This window comes from Sinohyriopsis cumingii, chromosome 9 (assembly GCF_028554795.1).
Source record: "Sinohyriopsis cumingii isolate HCF-2022 chromosome 9, ASM2855479v2, whole genome shotgun sequence".
In the NCBI taxonomy this organism is placed as follows: Eukaryota; Metazoa; Mollusca; class Bivalvia; order Unionida; family Unionidae; genus Sinohyriopsis; species Sinohyriopsis cumingii.
In genome coordinates, this window is record NC_142969.1 from 38,575,100 (window position 1) to 38,600,038 (window position 24,939).

Genomic DNA, 24,939 nt, shown 5'->3' on the forward strand with positions numbered 1-24,939 from the left:
CATTCTGTATCATGCTTTTCATGATTTCTTTGAGCACAGTCATTTTGCACATGGACTAAGATCTTCATTTCTGTCTGCAGTGTCCACTGGCTCCTGATAAACACATGCACAGGAGTCATCACCCTTGGAATCCAGCAGTACTTTGCAGTAGTCAGACTTCCTTTTGCCTTGCTGAGTTTTGTACCGCAGATGAGCCTGCATCGTATCTACTTGTCTTGTCAGAATATGTTGCCTGGTTTCCTACAACTCATGGAAAGTACAGTTTTTATCCACTGTTTCCATTGATCTCATAGTCCTTGGTGAAAGCATACCTCCCAGGTAATTTACTTTGGTTTTCAATGGTTTTCCCAGTCTGTTATTGAGTCTATGTCTTGCTGAATGCACTCTTGCCTCAAAGTTTATTGAATAGTTCACATTTTTAGGTAATTTAACACTGATTGATCAGTTCACAGCCTCACATTTCTGTGTCATTGTGTTCAGTTGCAATTGTTCTACAACAACACATTACATTTTCAGGACTTCTAGTAGGATATTCTTATCATTTTCTATCATGTTCAGATGAATCACTTGATGAGGGCCCAGGTATGCTGATCGTATCGATCAATTGTTAGAACTTCCTCCCCACTGACCACTGAATAATGCTGACATTTCCTGCAGTACCCAGAATAACAGCACAGAGTGGCATCCAGTACTTGGGGGAGTTGACATTTAATATTTCTAACATCACCACCATAATTGTCTTCCATCATTCATTTGAAGATCAAACTGCAGAGTACTGAGGTCGAGTACTTATCTTGGCTGAGAATTTGCTATCTCTTTAACATTTTCACAGGCAATTCCAACAGTTTGAGATAAACTTTGACCAGGTTTCTTTTCACATTCAAGGCTATATGGCATTGCATCTTGCATCAAAAGCAACCTTCATTTGTGTAGGATCCTGGACACCATGCATGACATTAACTTGTCTGACTAGTTTCAGCTTGTCTGCTATAAAAAGTTTGTATTTAACTCTACAGTAGCTTGCCTACAATGTTGGAGGTCCTTTGCATATATGTTCTCCTAAGTGGTGGAATGGCAATGGCCACAAGCAAATATCTAGCTCTGGTGTTGCTCACTGGTGTATCCTGTAGTCCAGCTTGAAGCATCATATTGGCAACATCAGGATTTGGCCCAGGTTTATTGTTTTTATCTCCTTGTACAACTTATACTCTGCTGACTTAAAGTTGCAGTTCTTAAACATCATTATATGCTTCCAAGCAAGTCTCTGTTTTCTTTCATCAACAATTTGGAACTTGGGTCTCTCAGATATGCTGTCTGGATTGCCATGTCCATGAATGATTTGGTTAAACTTTTCAACATTTTTTCCCCCTACAGATCATACGTGCCCCATTATAATGATTCATTTCCATCTATTTAAGGTCCAGTTTTGTTGTGGATGATGGCCATAGAATTCTAGAAGACCCAAACCATTACTGTCTGGTGCCACAACTGAAAAAAGACCCTCATTTGTCAGCTTTGTCCCTGCTATTCTTCTGGTCACTTAACTGATGCAGCACTGGAATTTGGTAGAGTATTATCAATCAGATATGCGACCACTTTATGTGGAATATTTCCAGGTTTAAAATAAAGTCTTCTTCCTCTTGTTGTACACTTTCATGGTTTCAGTTACAATAACTGCATGTAAAGTACAAGTATCCTTTCTCTCACTTGTATAGCTAGAAGAGGCATGATACCTTGATTTTCAAAGAACTCCACCAACTCTTCAATACTATTGGAAGCTTAACATCTGTGAGCTCCTCCCCTTCATCAATGGAAATGACATCACTTCCTTGATCAGTACCCCTAACTAGTGTATTTCAATGATAAGAGATTTCAGGTGTTGCCTATTACTGACAGGCTCAAGTTTAATTACTTCACACCTGATAAGGAAAACCACTGATGTTCATGATAAAGGAATGGAGACATTTTGTCAAAGAACAAAAATTTTCAACTTTAGGTTATAAATTCTCTAGAAAATATAATTTGAATTAAAGTTGCCATACAAAAATGTGTATCAGTTTTTAAAATTGAATTTTTTAGTAAAGTTTAACAGACAAATTTAATTTCTAGCAATTTCCAAATATTTGTTATTGCTCAAAACTAATTACAGTTTATTTCCAGTGTCTACCTTGATTAATAAAATCACTTTTAAACTTTTAAGTTTTATGCATTTTTGAGTCTGCCATTTTCCACTTCCTTGTGTTTCTGTTACAATGGAGTCAAATAAAAACCTATGTTATATTCATGGATCAAATTCCTTAAACTTTGCAGCATTATTTCAGACACATTTTATTACAGATGAAAGTTTTTTTTACATTCAGCTAAAATTTTCTTACCCTATTAGGAATCAGGTCACAATTAGTACTTCCAGTTCAGTGCCCACGAATGTAGTCCTAGTCTATTTTTGGAGTATTTTGTCCTCATTTTGTTGGTGTTACAAGAGTTAAATTTAGTCATTCTTGGCATAGATTAAAAGGTATTCGTTTAGTCTTCAGAATATGAGCTTAGGGAATGGTTGTCTGTGTGTATTTTGTCTGTGTGCATTTTGTCTGTGTATATTTTGTCTGTGTGTATTTTGTCAACAGTGTACAGTGAGTAATAAGGAATTGGTGATGATCCAGAAGTGAAATCTGTGTTCCATCGCACATTGGTTTGTTTACAATCCAGCCTCTCAAAGAAATTCTGGTGAACTTATCACAAGAACTTCACTGTGAAGTCATCTCTGAAGGTATCTTAGATTAATTTTTTATTTGTACTGATTGGTTCCCTGTGGAAATTTCAGTAATGATAACAAAATCCATTGGCTCCAGCTTGGAACAGTGGTATAAATACAGCTATGGATTCCGATCATATAAAAATTCATTATGCTAGGTCATTGCCCACATGGTCAAACCACATATGTAAAGAGGATACACAGTTTGCATGGTGATTAGTCTCGTGTTTGAACCCCAGGTATAGCTTAACAATAAACATGATCAGATGAGATCAATTGGATACAACCAATGCAGGTGTAATCTTCATATCTAATGTTTGTGATGGACAGCCAGGCAAAAGATAACTTAAAATCTGAAGACAAAAATCTGTAACGAACAAAAGGCCAAATTTTAGGGGTGTATTATCTCTATAAATATGAGATGTTTAAAGTCTGAGCTATGCCTCAAATTCCCAAGACCACAAATACATAGTACAGTAAATATTGAGATAATGTGAGAAGTTAAAGGCACTGAAAACCCGTCATTGTCAGCTGACGATTTTGCAAGTAAACACACTATGCTACCCCTTGCCATTTCAACTGGCTAGAACTTTATAAGTAACTTGAAATTCTGTACTGAAAATGTGCATGCTGCCATCATTTACACAGATGTACATATGGAGAAAATGTCATGATAATCAGAGATCACAGCCTGGGGATCTCGGGGTAATTTTTCATGGAATAACCGTCCTGCTTGATGCCAACAATAACTGCAATCTTTAGGTTCATCTGTTTTTAGAAAGGATCTCTTGATTTTGGCCCCACAAGTAAAATTTACAGTGTTTCATGAAATTATTTTGCGTCATGTAAGACAGGGATCCCTTTAACCTCTGCAATCTTGAGTTGGACTGTTCGACCACTTGGGAATTTAATTTACAATACTGTGGATATGCCTTCAACTCGTAACTCGGACCACATGCTGTAAATATAGAGAAAAACAAATCCTTAAATTAAGTAAACTCCAGAATATAAAATATAGAATGGACCCCAAAATTAAGATTACAGTCTCTGTTTTCATAACAAAACAATAGTAAAACTTCAGAAAAAAGATAAACAGAATTTTCCACAAAATCAAGAGTAGTTTGAGTGTGTGTGTGTGATTTGGGTATTTAACGTAGCTTTAACAATATTTGTCAGAATGCTATGATGTTGATAGTGTATCAGTTTATAGTGATGTCTGCCACTGGTGCATCATGCCACAGACATAGCATGATGTCCCACCCAGTCACATTATCCTGACACCAGGCCAACCAGTCCTAACACTAACCTTTTACTGCTGAGCGCTAAGTGAGACAGCTGCTGGTACCAAGTCTTTGGAATGAAGTGTAGTTTGCAATGTACAGATAAAAATAATGCTATAACAGGATGGATAGCACAGAATGTTGTATAGGAATTCAATAAACAAAACTTCATTTAAATACATGTACCTGTATGATTTCTAAAATGCAAACTGTCCACTCGGAATGATGTGTCCTTGAAAAATACTGGATCCCTATTAAGGCTGTAAACATGGAGAGAGCAGGCATTATCGTAAACTACCAGTTTTGGAGCTGAAACAAAAATCACACTCATATACTATTTCTGAATGATACCTTCAAAACTATCATTGCTAATTTGTATATAAAGTATATGAATCTCAAGCATTTCTTTCTTAACTGCTTAACTATGAATGGTAGAAAAAAGGCCGAATATTATAACCTTTGACAATTATCCATATTACATGGTATAAAAATTCAAGGAACTTATCCACAACACCATCTATATTCCCAAACGGCAAAATTTGTTTCATTCTATAATTAATATTGTCAACAAAGAAAAGATTATTGAATGGTTGTTGTTAAAGGTATTATTAAGATATAGCCATCAGCTGAATAATGATTGAAAATATACATTTATATCTTGTCACATGCTCAAAGAAGAAACAAAAGATCTAAGTTTATAACAGCCAATCACACAACTAACCTTTCCTAAATCTGGTCCTCAGGAGGGTGAATGGAACATCTGGTGATTCATGCACTTTCATTACCTGGAACCCGTAGCAAATTCCTATAAATTAAAATAAGACACTTAAATATTTTCTTGACAAAATCATGGGGTAACAGTACATAAACAAACTAAAACATGTACATGCAAGTGATTTAGTTTAAAAATATTTATTAATACAATAACAATTCTGAAGAAATGTCGGCTAAAAACAATGATTAACTGAAAGTGATAAACTTGGTAGCCTTTTGAGCAAATAAGAACTCATTAAACTGGAGTCTGGTGATACCAGTGTGCAGTTAATTTAATGCCATTAACACATTAACCCCTGGAGCTTTTTGTCATTTTTGCCTGAAAATCAAGTAGGAAACACATTTTGAAAGCTATTTCTGAATTGACTCGAAAACAGTAAATCCCCGGCCATCTTTCAATAACATACTACCTAGTTGTGTTAAAAACATCGTTATTTGTTGGCTATTTGACTCGCACATGAGCAGAGAAGTAAAAGTTGGAATTTCTTTTTATTTTTATTTTTTTGCTAAACGGAGCCATTATTTTTGTATGGAGACCACTCTTTATTCCAAATGCCCATCTTATCCTACCTTTTACAAAACTCATCTGTTTGCAGTTCATACTGGTTTGCCTTAGATCTGATACCAAAAAGTCTAGTCTTGATTTTCTTCTTGAACAGTTTGAAGGAGTTTCCCTTTCTGCTCTAAACTTATTCCCCTCGATGTAAAGTCAAGCAGGAAAGATCTCACTATCCTTGAAAAAAGTGTCTGCTCCTTGGCTCTGTTAAAAAAGAAACGGTAATATATTGGCGCCATTTCTGTGACAAAATGAAAGTGAGGGCACAGAACATGATACAAAAAAGGAATGAACACTTGTCACTCAGGAATTAGAATCACCAATGATAGCATCAGATTTAAAATATATTTTAGTAAAACAAAACTTACTTTGCTATTAGAGTTGAAGTACTTAATGATTCTCAACCACATAATGTCTTATTGACTTATATACTGACACATGCACAATTAGAATCAAGCTTTATTTGTCTTGTATAGTGATAATTGTGAACTTGCAGTGCAAAGCAATATTGCTATTGAAACAATAGTGTCCATGAAACCATACAAATCTGCATATATAAATAATTATAAGAAATGATACTCATTCGTTTGGCTAAAGTGGAGAAAGTGACCGACTAAAAATCACATGTAGGATATTTGTTACATTATTTATTATAATCTTGGTATGTTATAATATATAGATGACACTATCAATCAATACTGGGTTGCAACAAACCATGCCAATAATTTACTCTGACAATTGCCACAAATAACGTGTTAATTATTTTCAAACAATTATTTGTGGAGACACTGTTAAGCAATGATAAGTGAATGAGTGCTCAAATGCTGTAATCTTTGACATCAACTCACACTGACCTATTATATTTCCTAATGACCTCAAATGGCATTTTGCAGGTCTAATATAACACACTTCACCAATAACAATGCAAGATATTTTTCAAAGATAGGGTAAAAGCCAATATGTCCCTTCCAAATTTCTGGCAGATGGATAAACATCAATAAATGTTAACATACTCTCATATTATTACCTGTGTGCATCTCTAGCATCATATGGTTTGTCCACGGTGTTAACTGAAGACAGTATATTTTGCCAAGACATAAGTTCCTTTCGGAATGACACTGACGTTGCATCCATTACTACAGTGTCTGGATCTGGGCCACAGTGTGGGCATACAAAGGCACTGGAATAATCTATTTCAAGCAGATCCAAAAAGCTGTACCATGCTGATTTAAATTCACCATAACTGAGTTTTCCCTGAATGTCATGTCCAGCATCTGTGTGCATCTTACACAGGACTGTGTATTCTGTGAAAATTGTTGACCTGTGGAAAATAAAATTATAAACAAATATTCCAGTATTCAATTAAAAAGGAATGATGAAAATAGTTTTTGATATCATTAATTATAAGGAGAGAGCAAAGGACAAGATATTAGCACATAGTTTTACTTTCATCCAGTTTGCAATTACTCAATTGTGATATTAAAAATAATCCATGTGGATCTTTGCTAGCCAAAGTTCCAGGTGTATTTGAGTGAAAGGCATTTGTGCAAACATGGACCAGCACTGGAAAATTGCTTATTTATCAGCCATGCAAGTTGTGTTCTCCCCTTGTCTTGGTCATGTAGGAACAGTGTTAAAATTTTAACAACTTAATTTTGATTGGATACAGTGGCTTGCTGCCATATCCAATGAAATTTACAGACCCGCAGCACAGAAATATTTGCACGATATGCCAAGTTGTAGATGGGCTGTCATATAGGAACCTTGGCTAGCTGAAATGAATCCAAGTGTTACAACTATAATATTGTACAAATTTAAATGTATTTGTGTGTGTGTGTGTGTGATTTGGATTTTTAATGTAGCTTTAACAATTTTTCAGTCATATCGCTACAATGTCTGCAGTGTGGCAGTTTATAGTGCTGTCTAGCACTGGGCATCATGCTGCAGACATGTAGCATTAGGTCCCACGCAGTCACATCATCCTGACCAGTCATAATACTAACCTCCTAATGCTGAGCCAAGCGAGGCAGCTGTTAGTACCATTTTTGTATGTCTTTGGTATGACTCGGACAGGGATCAATAATACGACCTACAGCATCCGAGGTAGCCACTCTAATGACTAGGCCATCGAAGCAGTACTGCATTGTTGTAATAATTGCAAATATTACTACAGAATATTGAGACAATTGCAAGTAAAAGGCAAATCCCCACCCCCAAGAATAATATTTAAACTGGATGCTTCAAAAAAAAAATTTCTTCTTCATCTGCTTCAAAAATGAACATGGAATCAATACAACTTTTGGCCAAAAGCATGATCTGTATATATAATTATATGTATATGCAAACAATTGAAGATTATATCAAACATGACCAAGAAAACAGGTAGTTAATAGCAATGATAATATCTTAAGCATACACATGCAGTTCAATAAAGGAAATGATTAAGAGGGCTTACATAAACTTTAATACAGTAACATGAGCTATTTAACAAAGCTGCTGTGGCTGAAAAAGAAGAACCTAATTACAAGGGATAAAAACCCCAATAAAGCGAATATTTTAATTAATACTCAGAGAATACGATATGCTTACTTTCCAGTTAAGAAGTAATACATGAATCTTCTAAGGACTTCATGACATATGATGTATCTACCCATATTTAGCACACACTGCTCCAGGCCATCCAAATGGAATGTTTTCTCACATTCCATGCATGTTTTGGAGAAGACTGAAAATTAAATATCACATAACTCTGTTACATTTCAATAAATACATGAGTCATTAGAGACATGTAAAATGTTCATGTATTATTTACAGTGGTACTGGATAATATAACAGGCTTAAGGATTATATCAGTAGGTAATGATAACATATTCTCAATGTTTACTCTTAATGAAGTGTACCTGTTATCTTTCCATATATATGTACTTAACATTTCATATTATATTACAAACTTTCTCTGAAAATTTGAACTGTTGCACATGACACACTATTCATTTTCTCACGAAAAAGTCGTAATAATTTAATTTGTGTGTATAAGAAAGCATTTTTCATCAAAACAGATAAAAACCATTCTACCAGTTCTGAGTAACAAGCTAATTATTCAGTTAATTTAAGCAACAGGATTACATTTATGATTGCGTTAATTTAGGCACTGTCAAGAAGGAAAAAAACGGGGGCTAATCAAAAGGAACGAGCAAAACAAAGGGTGAGGTGGGGAATTGGGTAATAGTTTTGTCCTCTCAGTGTGCCATAAAAATTGAATTCAATAAGAAAGTGGAACAAAAGTAACTGATTCTGTTTATTTCAATAGTGCAAAAATATAAAAAACGATTGTCTCTCTTTAGCTCGTCTTTTAAAACATTTGGGACCTTTCTTCATATGTAGCCTTAAAATACCATAACCAGACTGCATTTGCACCTACAATCAATCACTCATATGCCCAGAAGAACTTTTTGAGATAGCACAAAATGTTTGAGCTTAACTGTCCCATGAAAGTAAAATTAAATTTCCAGTTAAAATTTCAAGTTTACTTACTTTTAGCACTTAATATCTGCTGGACACCAAATATGTTGGCCTGTATGTAGCTGCTGGTTTCCTGCAGTCTACCAGAGCAAACATCACACAGCTGGTTATCAGAAACCAAGATGACATATTCACCATCGTATATGAATCTCTCTGTGAATGGTTTCTTATACTCAGCTTGCATTAGGATGGAGGAATGAAATGGTATTTTCCTCTTTGACAAACATTTGGGCTCATATGATGATGGACGTGTGCTCCCACTTGTCTGACAGAGTTCTTCATGATGGGAAGAAAATTTCTGTAGGTGTATGCACTTGACCTTCATGGTGGTTCCACAGGTCAAGCATTTAGTTTCTTTAGAGACATCGATTACACCATGACAATGTTCTATAACAATACAGAACAGCCCCTTCCTCACTTCTATTATTTTCTATGAAAAAATAAAATGTGTATATATATATATATATATATTTTTAAAATTCATCGCATTTGAATATTCAACAATTTTGGTTCATATAATTTTTCAGTCTTTTTTTATAAAAAAATATTTGGTACCTACTTATCTGCACTGAGGACGGGAAAATAATGTTATCACAGAAGGTTTACTGAATAATTCAATGTTTGTAACAGACACACAATCATGGAAATTTGTTATTCAACTGAAAATAAAAGTATCATGTAAATATACAAGTTATAAAAGAAACCAAGCCATTATTTTCAGATCTCTAAGTTAAAGAAATTATGTTCAATTTACAAAGAAAGGAAATCATTACTGTATAAACTGATTTTTAAAAACAATAATGTTGTCTTAAAGTCCTGAAGATCAAGATAGCCAATTACCCATATTTTATTGTGACATGTCTTTTGCATTATCTACCGATATTTACTTCATACTGGCTAGATGAGTTTATTGTTCAAAAACATAACTTCCTGTCATTTACTTTTCAAAGATATTTTCAAATCTTACTAAAAGAAACACAATTATAGACAACAATTTTAAGTGATGCATACCTTTTTATGATGAGGGAAATTTAGGTATTAGATTGGAATGTAAACCATACTCTTTAAGGTAGGGTTGGGCAGGTTATTTAATACCTAACAAAATTTAAACTTACATCTGCGTATGTATCACACTCATTTGTATCTTCTTCATTATCATCTGAAAAATGTGAAGTGACTTAAAAGCAAATACATACTCTGAACAATGCAATCATTTTCATATTTTTCTACATATTACCAGACAGTCCATGATGCAATAATTGGGCATGGTGACAAACAGAAATTTTAACCGGAAATGTAATATTCATAAAACTGAAAATACTACAGTGAAGAATTTGTAAACGAAAACTCAAAAGTAAATATAGCAAATAGTCTTGATAATGGGTTAACTTATATTACAAGATTTACTAAATATCTAAATAAAACAATAACATTAGGCTGAAAAATGAACCATTTATTACAAATTCATGCAGTTGGTAATTATCGAATAAATGTCAATTTTGTCAGCTTTAAATTTTGGCTATTTACTTATTATTCATATCTGAATGTGTAATTGTTGTGAGTTTCGTTGATGTAATGTTAATGTTGTACATGTGTATCACCACTGACAGAAAACAATTTAAAAGCTTCACTGTTTTACAGAAATCAGATTACCTGAAGTTATTATATCAGTCAGTTATTAATGCTAATGCCTCAGATGAAATGCAAATACATGTGCAACACTAAAATAAACACAAAGTAAGGATGGACTGTCAATTTTGGTCATGACATGACTTATTTATAATATCATTCTCTTTGTACCCTTACAACTTAGGTTTCACAGTAATTTGCAATACTGATTGGCACTTGGAATATTATTTATATACCTGTTGAAAGAGTCGGAAAAATCTGGTTCACTGCATCGAAGGGGTCTAAAATGGTTGTCAATGTGCTTACGTGGATGCATCCAGGCACTCTCCTCATAAAATCTGAAATAAAAAATGTGTCCTTACACAAGTGAACATAATTTGTTATAATAATCCAAGCCACTGAGCTGCTGAATAATTAATAAGGGATGAAACAATTTAACCATGATCACTGAAGTGGGCAATAATAATAGGAAAAAAAACTGTCTGTAATCACATAAATAGGTAATTATAATATTAGATTAAATTTTTATATTTCAGAAACAACAAATAGTGTTGGACAAATAAAACTTTCCATGTAAAGTATGAGTCATCGTACATGGGATAAAACTTACTATTAAGAAAGAACAAATGCAGAAACACCACTTACATAACCAAACTGTAGTGGTACATAATTGTTCCAAGTCATGAACAATGACATCAGTAATGCACAAAGAATTGATTTATACGAGGTTTCTCCAAAGCTGAACAAAAGTTACATAGCCCAATATTATTTTGATTGTAAAGCTACAATTCCTAGTGACACACTGAACTTGACTTTGATGTATAACACTATTTGCAATTGTGAATTGTTATTTTAGTAAAATTCTATGAAACTGCATGCATAACTCAAGAAATAGTTTAGACAGAAATGGGAAAAACAAAAACAAAATGGACCATGTAATTGGGCAAAGTTATTGCTATATCTCACTTTCTTGTGATAATGTCAGAACTGGAATATGCATCTTTAAAGTGGATGATTTGATTGAAATTGCAGAGAAATCATTTTTATTTTTTTACCACTGTATGGTACATGCATCCTTTCTCCACAGCATTCTATAAATTCGGATCTAGTTACATCGCAGGTGCATTTATATATCCAATGCATATCGTCATTGAAAGACATCCCCCTTCTTGTTGCAAAAAGAAACTTCCCTGTCTGTGAAAAAAAAAAACAGACAGAAGATCTTTGATAACAGTTTAAACTTATAAAAATGAATACATTATAATGAACATAATAACAAACAAAAGTCATATTGTAACAAATCATGATCACAATTTCTTATTCTTATACCATGATCAAAGCAGTGAGCGGTTGGTAAAGCTCTACTAGGAGGACATGGCATTAAATTATTTATTATAACATATATTAGGGTCCTGAGAAAATGGTCTAATGGCATGTACATTGTGTATGCCAGATATAAACAAGGTAATTTTGCTATATCTTGCAAATATGATGCCTGTACATAAACAATATTTTGTTAGTGAACAATGTTCACATAAATATAGAACAATAATATACAAAGAACACAATCTGTGAATAAACATACATACAGTATTATATAATGTTTTGAATACATGTATAATTGACAAAGTATCACTAGTTTAAAGTAGCCTATCTCCTACTAGCAAAACTCATTTCCAATTATTCATTCTTTTAGCAAGATGTCCATCATAATAGAACTATTACCTAATGTAAGGTTCTGGAAGCAGGAACTTGGAGTATGGAGTGCTAGGCTACACAAATCTAGAAAGATTAAAAATTTAAAGAAAAATTTACCTTAAGGGCCATCCTATCTTTGTCAAAATCCTGCAACATAAATGTTTGGTAGGTCTTGTCAATCATGAAAAGACCATCAGACTCCTTTAAAAGATTACTATACATTTCTTCTGATGTAAGTAATCTCTCAGTAGTTGAATCCTCCACTACTGTCTGCAATAGACATTCAACATAGAAAATAAGACAAAAGTAAATAAAATACAGAAAAATTGGTAAATACACATCATCTATTGATATAACAGTAAATGTTTACATTTTGATGAGATTCTGCAAAAGAAATTTTTATTTCTCACATGGTTCTTGCACACAGTGCAAACACATACGGGAACAGGGCACTTTTATATGTGTAATTAAATTTGTAAAAGAAGAAAATATACAGCAGCAGACATTACTCAAATGGACTTAAACCGTAATGAGTTAAATATATTTTTACAATCCTAAAGCACATTGGGCAATGAAAATAGTATCTTACCTCAGTTTCACATGGTACTGCATCTGGTAGTGTCAATGCAACAGGTTGCACTGCAGTCTTTGACGGCATGCCTGATGTAATACCTGGTGGTCTACCCTTCTTTGTTGAATCTCTACCACCGCCTCCCTTTAGATCAACAATTTTGCTGAAGTCATACTTTTCCTCACCGACACGACAACAACTTTTCATCAAGTCTGATGCTCTGATTCTCTTCTGCAAATAATTAAGATAATCTGAATTTAAATATTTACACACCAAATAAAAATGTGCCTTATGATTTTGTACTGCAAAATAGACTGATACAATTGTTTTTTTTTTAAAACACAAATTCCAAAATATCCAATTATGTCAAACGGATGTGGGTAGGTAAGTAGTGAGAAATTTTTAAGCACTGATGCAATATAGTCCTACAATGTAAGACATAGCACATGATGGTTTTGTTATAGTGCTATGTCGTACTATCCAAATAACGGCCATGTATAGCATGGTCCGATGTTGACTTCGGAACGAGTAGTCAAAGTTTCAGGAATATCTCACACATTCAGCAGCATATATCAACACTCTTCTACTAATTTATGTGTATTTAATATATTTACTGTGCTGTCTTCATCCTGGGGGAATGAAAATATCACACTAGCAAATGGATGCATTTTCTTGTTCCGTTGACATGCATTTAAAAATTTTGCAATGCGACGGTGGTCGAGGTATGCCAAAGTATGTTTAAGTAGGTTCATGCGACGGATATGTTTCTTGAACAAAACGAAACGTTGCTTTACAGTTCCAATAGGAATAATATATTTTTATTCGTTTCGTTAAAGAATAGAATTTCAACTTAACCCGACTTCGGCATTCATCGCTGTCCAGTCAATTGGAATGGAGGCCAACGAAACTTGAAAACAGGTCCATTTCTTTTGTGAGAATTTGAATTTATTAGAGAAAAGACACAAAAGTAAGTAAAGTCTGACCAAAACATTATGCCTTTACTTTGTAGAAAAGTGCCGTTATTTTAGTTGCCAGTTGTGAGATATTCCTGAAGATTTTACTTCCGTTACGATGCTAGTCAACATCAAAGCACACTACACAGCCCTGTTAGTTCGGCAGTAAGACCCTGATGCCTGAAACATAAATATCACTGTCAAGGTCTTACACATAGGACTATGCTGCAATACAGCATTTAAAGGAAACATCATGACTTGGGAAAACATTTTGAGGTTATCACCAACTTCAGCAAGGTATCAACAACCAATAACTGACATTATTGTAGACGGAGCCTGTAACTTTATTTTGGTACAATGCAAAAAAGTGAATGATGATTTAATGAACAGAAAAACATCTCGGGAGTAAAACAAGCCATATAGTACGGCCGGTTGTCTTTAAAGACGGAAATAGCAGAAGGAAATCGAGGGTCATGGGTGTAAGTTACGAAGTGTTTGGAAGTTACGTACCTTCTCTCTTATATATTATGATAGAGAGGGTCCTATGTCAGAACGGGTCATGGGGGTAATCTAAGGTAGTTTTGTCACTCTGTATGATGTTTTTTCCTTCAGATTATTATTATTATTTTTTTTTCTCAACATCAATCTCGCGTCGAGCACTTGTGAATAAATGCACAACTCCGGTACTGTTCTGTCAAGACAAATTACATCTAGAAAGCAGATGAACAATTCATGGAGCCATGAAGACAAATTTTGTCCATCAAAACTGATATGCAATTCGATAACTTGAGACTACTCACTGAATACAAATATTGTCTAAACAGCTATACTCACTAACTCAGTTCATTCAGCAAGGACAATTTTGTCAACAGAACAGACACACAATTCAACAAGACAGGTTGTTCTATGAAGACAACTTTTTGCCCATCAAAACAGGTTTACAACTTAATAAATTAGGACTGTTTCATAACAAAAAACAAATTTTGTCTCTATTCTGCTACCTAATTTCGAGATGATACCTTTTTAACCGGAGTCGCCATTTTTGTTGTAACTAAAATTGCGCATGCTCAAAGTTAAGAATCAGTTTTGATGTCACTGTTCTGTGCGTTCCGTTCTAAGACATTTTTTGTCCACTAATATACCTCCACGTTTTCACTGTTATGGGAGGCTGGCTCTTCTTCCTAGCCGACTATTCGTATTTCACTATCAACATACTGCAGAGTTACTGGAAGGTGTACACTAATTTCAAGAACACAAGCCCGAAACACCTAGTTCACAAATATATCCATATCTTTAAATAGTAAAGAATAATGCCTGAAAAAAGTCACACCATAGCCTTAAGTTAAGAAATTTGCCAGCAAACAATTTACGAAACTGGACTTTGTGCCATCTAATAACTAAAAACTGGTGATACTTGCAGATATGTCTGTTAATGGTGATACGCTTACATTTTTCGTCAATGGACGAATGGTGCATTATCACAGGCGGTCTCTCTCTCTCTCTCTCTCTCTCTCTCTCTCTCTCTCAAAATCTCGCAAGGTCCAAACTGAGTGTTATTTTTATATATTGCAGTTCATTGCGGAATTGTATTAATCAAATTTTCCTTGAGGTACCTTAAAGCTGTAGTAATTTGCGAACAGTGTTTCAATTTACGAGAACACTGTACTAATTTACTTGGGGTGGGGGGTGGGGGTGGAGTAGTCCTACGCTGCAAGACATAAAACATGTTTTTGTTTTAGTGCTCGCCATCATCCCACAGAACAAAAATATCACATGTAAGACCTTGACGCTGATATTTACGTTGTGGGCGTCAAGCACTAAAACAAAAACAACATGTGCTATGTCTTACATTGTAGGACTAAAATATCGGGTGATGTGTCTTACTTTGTTGGACTGGGGGGGGGGGGAGAGTTCCTCGTCTGATCTAACCAGACCATACGAGTGACCCCCTCCATAACTTTATGTTTACCCAAAGGCTTATGTGTTGTGATATAAGTGCTGTATCTTTACAGTTAGTGTTTCTGTGTTTTTCTTTACTATGTGATTAATATTCTTGGGCATTTTTTATGGTTTGTGTAATTGGTGGTAAAGGGTTTTGTCCATTTGGAATTTTTTTTTTTTTTTTTTTTTTACACTGTCTTGTACAATTACAGATTGGATGTCAGTGTCTTGTATTTCTTATTTTGTTTCATGGAGCTCCTCGTCATATGACAGCTAAATATAAGTCTCTGATTTTCCTTATCCATTCACTTTCTTCGGGACTACTCCGGTGGCCTACGGTGGTTAGAGTGTCTGCGTCAGATGTGGGAGGTCATGGGTTCGATGCCAAAGATTTATAAAAATGGTTCTAACAGCTGCCTCGCTAGGCGCTCAGCATTAAGAAGTTAGTGTTAGGACTGGTCGGCCTTATGTCAGGATAATGTGACTAAGTGGGACATCATGCTACATGTCTGCGGCATGATGCCCCAGTGCTAAACATCACTATAAACTGCCACACTGCAGACATTGTAGTGATATGACTTAATTTTTTTTTTAATCTACGTTAAAAATTCAAATCACACACACACACATACTTTCTTTGGAAGTTGTTTGTGATTGGTCAGTTTGAAATTCTTGATTTAAGGATTTTCATGCCTTTTTTTTTCTTCTTTTCTTTTCATTTGTTTGTGCTGATTTTTCTGACCTTATAAGCTTAATTTTTTGGGGCTGTTGTAGTTGTTGTTTCCTATTTTGTGGTTTAGGTACTGGTACCGGTACTGGTTTCTTTTCTTCTTTTTGGACTGCTCCGGTGGCCTAGTGGTTAGAGCGTCCGCCTCGGATGCGGGGGCTTGTGGATTCAATCCCTGGTTGAGTCATACCAAAGACTTACAAAAATGGTACTAACAGCTGCCTAGCTTGTCACTCAGCATTAAGAGGTCAGTGTTAGAAGTGGTCAGCCTGGTGTCAGGATAATATGACTGGGTGGGACACCATGCTACATGTCTGTGGCATGATGCTCCAGTGCTAGACATGACTGAAAAATTGTTAAAGGTACATAAAAAATCCAAATCACATACACACACACATGCTTCTTCTTGTATGTTCGGTGTGTAGTTTTCTGTTTGGGAAAATGGTGATTTCTCTCATATAGGTTGGACAGTTTTGGGGGGTGTCCCATGTTCCCACATTTCTTACATTTCCTATGGTATATACATCCTTTATACTAAGATTTTGCAAGGAATCCACTGAGAAAGAACACTTTCTTCATTTTCTTTTTTTTTCCTTTTCTATTTCTAGCATTCTAACTCCATTTTTTATTGGAAATCCGGTGTGTGTGTCTATTCTCACTTTTGTGACTTTAGTTTGGAACTTTTTTTCAAATCTTTCCATTCTAGCTTCTAGTGGTATTTCTAGCAGAATATCTGTTATGTGCAGTTCAGCTGTTCTTTTTTTATATCTTTTTCAAAAAGGGTGCTGGTTCCCTTATGTTAACAGTTTGCCCTCCAAATTCCATATTCCCATATGGAAGTATTGGTGTGTTACCTCTTGGTCTTAGAAAATATCTGTCATCCCCTATCTTATTCAAAGACTCCACAAGTTGGAAAAAGTCTTTGTTTAGTATTCCCAGAGCTACCCTTACTTTTGTCATCCTGGGTCTATTCTCTATGGCTATCTCCCTCATATTAATTTCTTCTTCTTCTTCTTCTTCTTGTAGGGTTTAACGCCATTTTTCAGCACACAATAGGCTGTACATGGTGGCCAGTATTAATGGTGGAGGAAGAACCCGGGAAAACCCCGGAATGAACCACCAACCCATGAGAAGCTACTGGCAAGCTTTCTCACATGGCAGAATCCGAGACTCGAACCCACACAGATAGAGGTGAAATGGCAGTGATCCATAACGGAGAGTGCTTTAGACCACTTGGCCACTCAGGGCCCCTATTAATTTCTTGTGTTTCTTGCTTATATGAACATTCCAGGAAAGAATCCTCACTTGTTTTGACTTGTTTCGTATCAAAATACTTTTCCAGTTCAGATAGTTCTCTGTGTTGTGACATTTTTTTTTCTCCTGTGCAATCTGTGAATACAGTTCAGTTCAATTATTATTGAGTTTGCGTAATATGTATTGAGTTATAGTTATATTTTTATGTACAATATTCTATAGATGTAAGTTTCCATTCAAACAATGATGTAGTCCCATATTCAGAATTCTGTAGACTTCTGTGCCGTTTGTTTAGTTTTAGCCATGGCTGGTCACTATTTGACAGACCTTACTTCGCATTAAAACATTGTATGTTAGGTCACTTATACACATAGTCTGTTTTTTTTCTTTTTTTCTTCTATAAGTTCCCAGATTAGCCCATTTATGTATTGAGTCTCTTGATTTTCAGTACCTAATGGTCCAACATTAGGAATGGTAGGAGCAAAAAAAAGCAATTTAAATATGTGGTCCAGTTATATCTGTATTTTGCAGGTTTTGGAGAGGGAGCCAGATCCAGAAGCAACTCTACTGCAGTACCTTAGGAGAAAACGTATTCTTAAGATAAGATCCATTTGCCTATTGTCATTTATCCACATTATCAGAGCTACACGTGAGCTACATGAACAGTCTATAGCCAGTCATGTGCAGATTTAGTGTAATCCAGACTCATCCACATGAATTTCTTCTTTAGAATCATTTTTCCTCCAGGTTCTTAGATTTTTTTCTACAATACAGTGGTGTTTTTCTACAATACGGTGGTGTTTTGTAGATTGCTTTGTGATATTATACAGACCCAGATATAATGCAGTATTCCCTGTAACACTAGAACTGAAAATTGGGAGGGTGAATTTTCATTCTTGGGATAAAAGTATGTCATTTATATCAGCAGAATCCTTGGCATTTTAAATGAGCTTAAATGAGGGTATGATGTTTATTTTTTTAATCTATGCTATGTGTCTCCTTATAGGCTTATAATCCATCAAAACTGAAGGTCATTCAAAGTCACTGGGTTTATAGTTGACCACTTCATTAGCAAAGAGAACCGCTCCGGTGGCCTAGTGGTTAGAGTGTCTGCCTCGGATGCGTGAGGTTGTGGCTTCGATCCCCAGTCGAGTCACACCAAAGACTTACAAAAATGGTACTAACAGCTGCCACATTTTGCGCTCAGCATTAAGAGGTTAGGGTTAGGACTGGTCGGACTGGTGTCAGGATAATGCTACATGTCTGCAGTATGATGCCCCAGTGCTAGACGTCACTATAAACTGTCACACTGCAGACATTGTAGCACTATGACTGAAAAATTGTTAAAACTATGTTAAAAATCCAAATCACACACACATTAGCTAAGACCTCTACATGCAAATCTTATTTCTATTCTTTTTCTTTTGAAAGAAAGAAAGAGAGAGAGATAGAAAGAAAGAATGGAATGAAGCAAGGACAGAAAATAGAAAGTGAGGAATAAAAGCACAAAAGAATACAACTTAGGGTCCTATGCAAATATAGGTCATGTACACGATACTGTGCACCACTGATGTGTATAGTTTATCTTCAGCCTATGCAAAAATAAAATCACTGAATAGATGAGTAGATGTATTAAACTCGTGTTTATATATGATTTCTTTCAACTTTGCAATGAGTTCAGGTTCTATTAGGTCTTATTTTGCCACTGTGCATTAGGTCGTATATTGCCATATTGCCACTGTGTATTAGGTCAAATTTTGCCACTGTGAATTAGGTCCTATATTGCCACTCTACATTAGGTCATATATTGCCACTGTGCATTAAGTCCTATTTTGCCATTGTGCATTAAGTCCTATTTTGCCACTGCATTATTTCCTATATTACCAGTGTGCATTAAGTCCTATTTTGCCATTGTGCATTAAGTCCTATTTTGCCACTGTGCATTAGGTCATATATTGCCACTGTGCATTAGGTCCTATATTGCCATATTGCCGATGTGTGTTAGGTCCAGTTCTGCCAATGTGCATTAGGTCCTATATTGCCACTGTGCATTAAGTCCTATTTTGTCATCGTGCATTAAATCCTATTTTGTCATTGTGCATTAAGTCATATTTTGCCACTGTGCATTAGGTCATATATTACCACTGTGCATTAGGTCCTATATTGCCACTGTGTATTAGGTCCGATTTTGCCACTGTGCATTAGGTCTTATACTGTTACTGTGCATCAGGTCCTATGTTGTCACTGTGCATTAGGTCCTGTTATACCACTGTTGATTAGGTCCAATATGCCACAGTGAATTATGTCCTATGTTGATACTGTGGATTAGGTCCTATTATACCACTGTTCATTAGGTCCAAAATTGCCATTGTGCATTAGGTCCTATTTTGCTACTGTGCATTAGGTCCTATATTTCCACTGTGCATTACGTCCTATTTTGCCACTGTTCATTAGGTCTTATATTTCCACTATGCGTTAGGTCCTATATTGCCACTGTGCAGTATGTCTTATTAAGCCAGTGTTTATTAGGTCCAATTTGCCATTGTGCATTTGGTCCTATTTTGCCACTGTTCATTACGTCTTATATTGCCACTATGCATTAAGTCCTATATTGCCACTGTGCAGTAGGTCTTATTATGCCAGTGTTCATTAGGTCCAATTTGCCACTGTACATTAGGTCCAATTTTGCCACAGTGCTATTGTGGTTGGCTCGCTTTGTTATACCCATTGTAATCAATTGTTCGAGGTTTTAGTAATTAGGTAAATACGCTGTAGCATCAAAAACTCTTAAAACTACAATACTATTTAGGTTTTGAAACAAAATATAGTACATATATACAGCACAAAAATAAAATGCCTATTCTACATTAGTAAAATTCTTTCTCTGGTAGTTACCCCACCTCCCCACTTCCACCACTATTTTGTGGCTAGGAAATTTTCTCCAAGTTATGCAAACATTTTTATGGCTGTATGAGAAAAAAGAAAATCTCCCGTTATAATACTTTAGAGTTTTGAACATTTTCTGTTGAGAAATTTAGGAACCATTGGAAAAATTCAAAGCACCTGTGAAAGTGTGTGAATTTCTGGATGCATATGTCTTTATATGTTCCAGTTAATGGGAGACTTCACATGGAAGTCTACTTCCGACCTGCTGATATAATGAAAGACTTCACGTGAAAGTCTACTTCAGACCTCCTGATAAACATCAGTTTTCTCACAGATGTTTTGAATCCCAAAAACCTAATTTAGTGGTATCCATCAGTCCCAAATTATTAGTTTTGACTTTGCAAGAAAAGGAAGATTTTCATTGGGCAACACAAATTATATATATTAAGTTTTTAAGAGGTTATTCTAGATGATTCCTCGGGAACATTAAAAAAGAATACTTTAAAACTTCTTAATATAAATATACATACATTTGGCTCAGCTGAACCTTGCCGTCATGGCCGCTGTAACATGTCCATTTTCTTGAGCTGCAGACTTGTTCACAAGTCGAACACAAAATAGTAAAACATTCAACACCAGGCAAAATCTTTAATTCGTTTCCAGAAATATAATTTATCTAATTACATGTCAAAAATGAGGAAAACAGTGTAAAGGGCATCCTATCCATATACACTGAAATAGGTTAAAATGCAAGATTTGATATAAATCACATTGAAAACAAACTGATTTCCAAACATTTCAATAGTGTAGATCATTCAGTAAATGATTGTTATGTACCTTTCAGCTGAAGTGGTAGAAAATCAGACAAATCTAGCAAACAGAGAAGATTACTGGATTAGAAATTTAAAGACATTAACACCTTTTTGGTGTGAATTTACATTCAGAAATAGAATAAATTAATCCTTTCATAATTACATATACTGTAAGACAATAGCAGTAAGAACAATAGCAGTAAGAACAGTGAAGTTGGTTGGAGCCAGATTACACAAAAGTAAAACAAAACTTTCCAGATATTTGTCAGCAGAAACAGGTAACAGCCTGTTTGTAGAAAGTGTAATTTAAGTCATAGTATATTCTAATCAGAAACAGGATAAAAAGCGGGCATTGTTCTCCTTAGGCCAGTGGACACTGAGGTTCCAATAATCCAGTACATGTTGGGGTTCAAATAGGCTAGAGCATATTGGGGTTCCACTAGGTCAGTGCATATTGGGGTTCCACTTGGCCAGTGTATATTGGTGTTCCACTAGGTCAGTGCATATTGGGGTTCCACAAGGTCAGTGCATATTGGGGTTCCACTTGGCCAGTGCATATTGGTGTTCCACTAGGTCAGTGCATATTGGGGTTCCACAGGGTCAGTGCATATTGGGGTTCCACTAGGTCAGTGCATTTTGGGGTTCCACTTGGCCAGTGCATATTGGGGTTCCACTTGGCCAGTGCATATTGAGGTTCCACTAGATCAGTGCATATTGGGGTTCCACTAGGTCAGTGCATATTGGGGTTCCTCTAGGTCAGTGCATATTGGGGTTCCACTTGGCCAGTGCAAGTTGAGTTCACAACCTTCAGCCTTAATTCTGAACCTCTTTATAGTAAATACCCTCCTCAACTTCCCAGTCACTTATTACTCCATTCCTTTACTACTTATAAAGCATGAAATAGCAAGTACAATTGGTAATTTTTGCCTATTTATTTATCCATTATATTTTTTTATCATCACTCTATTCACAGCATATGTTTTGTTTGTTTTTTACAATACAACCACCAAAAATGGCCAGGCCTCTGGAGTAAAAATAGTCTAATGATGATAGAAGTCCTTGCATGCCTAATGACCTTTAGAAAATTTTCAGCTGGGTTACCTTGTGATTGTTGTCAATTAAATATAAATATAATTATTGAATTAATTATTAAAATATATATTAAATCCAATTAGTAGTTATTTGTTGATTAGTAAGATTAATAGAAATATGGTCAGAAAAACCAAACTTCCAAGCATTCAGTGTTCATTTATTGATAAAATTGTCAAAGTTTTCTTCACTGGAAATTTGTCCTATTAGTCTGAACATTTTCACTGCATAACAACCCGGCATGTTTATTAGATCAAATACTAAAAAAGACTATTTCCTAAGTACCAACCATTCCGAGTTTTTGTAGGATAACCTGATGACATTCATACGTAGATAACTCCTTGAACTGAGGAACACAAAGAAACATTTCCATGTATGTGAAATGAGATTCTCCATAAAAAATATAGAAAAAGTATCAAAGCAATTAAAATTGAAAATTGAATGGTTCTAATGAAACTTGGTCTGATGTGCGTGTATGTGTAGTTTGGATTTTTAACATAGCTTTTAATTTTTTTCCACTTATATCACTACAATGTCTGCAGTGTGGCAGTTTGTAGTGATGTCTGGCACTGGGGCTACATGCCTTATGTACTTATGAACAATATGGCAGACTGTGGTATTTATGAAGGATATGGCAGACTGTGGTACTTATGAAGGATATGATAGACTGACATTTCAAAAGGATATGATCGATTGACACTTGTGAAGGATGTATGAGACTACAGGTGTTTATGAAGGCTGTAATACTCGGCAATGTTTATTAAAGATGTGATGGGTTGTGAAGTTTATAATGAAGCGATAGACTGGTGTTTATGAAGGATTTGATAGACTGGTGTTTATAAATGAGTGATAGACTGGTGTTTATTAATGAGTGAAAGACTGGTGTGTTTGAAGGATGTGATAGACTGGTGTTTATTAATGAGTGAAAGACTGGTATGTTTGAAGGATGTGATAGACTGGTGTTTATGAATGAGTGTTAGACTGATGTTTATGAAGGATGTGATAGATTACTGTTTATGAAGGATGTGATAGACAAATTTTTATGAAGGATGCGATAGACCTTGATGATTAAATACTGTATACACAGGCTGGTTCCTTACAATAAGAATACATAGAATCCTTAACTCAGAATATCATGCAGTTCATCTCACAGGAACGAAGGAAGGATGTGGACATGGTGGTTGTGGTTCATGCACAGTGATGGTGTCTAAATTAAATTCAGATACTAAGAAAATAGTGTATCCTTTTTGTACCTCTTACATGATACCACATGGTCACCAGCTTTAGAAATTGTCAAAAAATTCTGATTGGGCTTATTACCAGACAAAGGTATTTTTTTGTAAATGAAATATATCGATGGTTATTTTGAAACATCAATTTATTGAGTGGATGGTAATAATTTTATTTTCAATTTTCATAATCAAGGGCTAATACTCTGTCTGACAGCTAAAACTCCGATTATATATGGCTCTAGTAATGTTTTTGTGAAACTCTGTGCTTACCGAAATGGCCATGAAAGACAACCTTTTAATCTTTAACCTTGCTTGTTTCTTTTTGATTAGTATATACGTGCACATAGTATTTGTTCACATGCTGATGTTGATAGTAACTAATCTTTTATGTCTGAAAATCTACATGCTATTGAGAACTAGATGTAATCACTTCATGTACTAATTATACTAACAGTGATATCATAACAGTTGATAAATACACATAGGCTTCTGGAATTGCCTTGCTTGTAATATGTCTTTCAGAAGATAAGCAATACATCATTCAGAATATTATTGTCTTGTCCTAAATAATCTTGTGATTTTGTTTTTAAATAGATAAGTACATGAAAAGGCTCTTTTCTTCCTCCTTTGCTTTTCTATTTGAAATCCTAAAATTACTGCCTTGATCACAAAAATCAGCCATTACTCAGTTAATGCCTGTCTCTTCCCCTTATGTGCTGCTCAAGGACTGGCAATAACAACAGTGGAAGGTGTTGGAAATACAAGAACCGGTCTTCATGATGTGCAGGTATAGATCATATTATGGAATTAAAGAAAGATTTCCTTGTAAATAAAGTTTGGAAAATTAGGCAAGATTTTTATGTACAGAAATCCCCCATTATAATGCTGTCCATGAGAGCTGTATAATAGACAGCCTTAAAGTGAGACAACATTACAATGCTGTCCATAATAGCTGTATAATAGATAGCCTTAAAGTGAGACAACATTATAATGCTGTCCATAAAAGCTGTATAATAGACAACCTTAAGGTGAGACAAGATTATAATGCTATTCATGAGTTCTCTAGTATAGACAGCCTTAAGGTGAGACAAGATTATAATGCTATTCACGAGTTCTCTAGTATAGACAGCCTTAAGGTGGGACAAGATTATAATGCTATTCACGAGTTCTCCAGTATAGACAGCCTTAAGGTGAGACAAGATTATAATGCTATTCACGAGTTCTCCAGTATAGACAGCCTTAAGGTGAGACAAGATTATAATG

At 35.1% G+C, this 24,939-nt stretch overlaps 3 protein-coding genes across 3 annotated transcripts in view; 1 reads left to right on the forward strand and 2 right to left on the reverse strand.

The window, feature by feature from the left end:
* Positions 1-338: 338 nt before the first annotated feature.
* LOC149791587 (uncharacterized) lies at positions 339-4,891 on the reverse strand. The gene is made up of 3 exons (XM_089970141.1): positions 4,754-4,891; positions 4,219-4,341; positions 339-3,710 (listed from the first exon to the last, which is right to left on the reverse strand). Exons 1-3 carry the CDS (start codon positions 4,812-4,814, stop codon positions 3,517-3,519), a joined length of 378 nt encoding a protein of 125 aa, XP_089826267.1. The 5' UTR covers positions 4,815-4,891; the 3' UTR covers positions 339-3,516.
* A 1,494-nt stretch (positions 4,892-6,385) lies between these two features.
* On the reverse strand, positions 6,386-14,796 carry LOC149791588 (uncharacterized). Its single transcript, XM_089969455.1, has 9 exons — positions 14,755-14,796; positions 12,801-13,013; positions 12,329-12,481; positions 11,569-11,707; positions 10,750-10,851; positions 10,000-10,043; positions 8,897-9,314; positions 7,952-8,087; positions 6,386-6,683 (listed from the first exon to the last, which is right to left on the reverse strand). Exons 1-9 carry the CDS (start codon positions 14,773-14,775, stop codon positions 6,386-6,388), a joined length of 1,524 nt encoding a protein of 507 aa, XP_089825581.1. The 5' UTR covers positions 14,776-14,796.
* Positions 14,797-15,065: 269 nt separating this feature from the next.
* The window catches only part of LOC149791589 (xanthine dehydrogenase/oxidase-like), a 123,789-nt gene continuing 113,915 nt past the window's right edge, over positions 15,066-24,939 (forward strand). The window contains exons 1-4 of the mRNA XM_089970142.1: positions 15,066-15,205; positions 18,189-18,246; positions 23,586-23,682; positions 24,355-24,463. Of these exons, the coding sequence (XP_089826268.1) occupies positions 15,158-15,205; positions 18,189-18,246; positions 23,586-23,682; positions 24,355-24,463 (312 nt within the window). The 5' untranslated portion in view covers positions 15,066-15,157. The remainder of the gene's footprint in view (positions 15,206-18,188; positions 18,247-23,585; positions 23,683-24,354; positions 24,464-24,939) is intronic.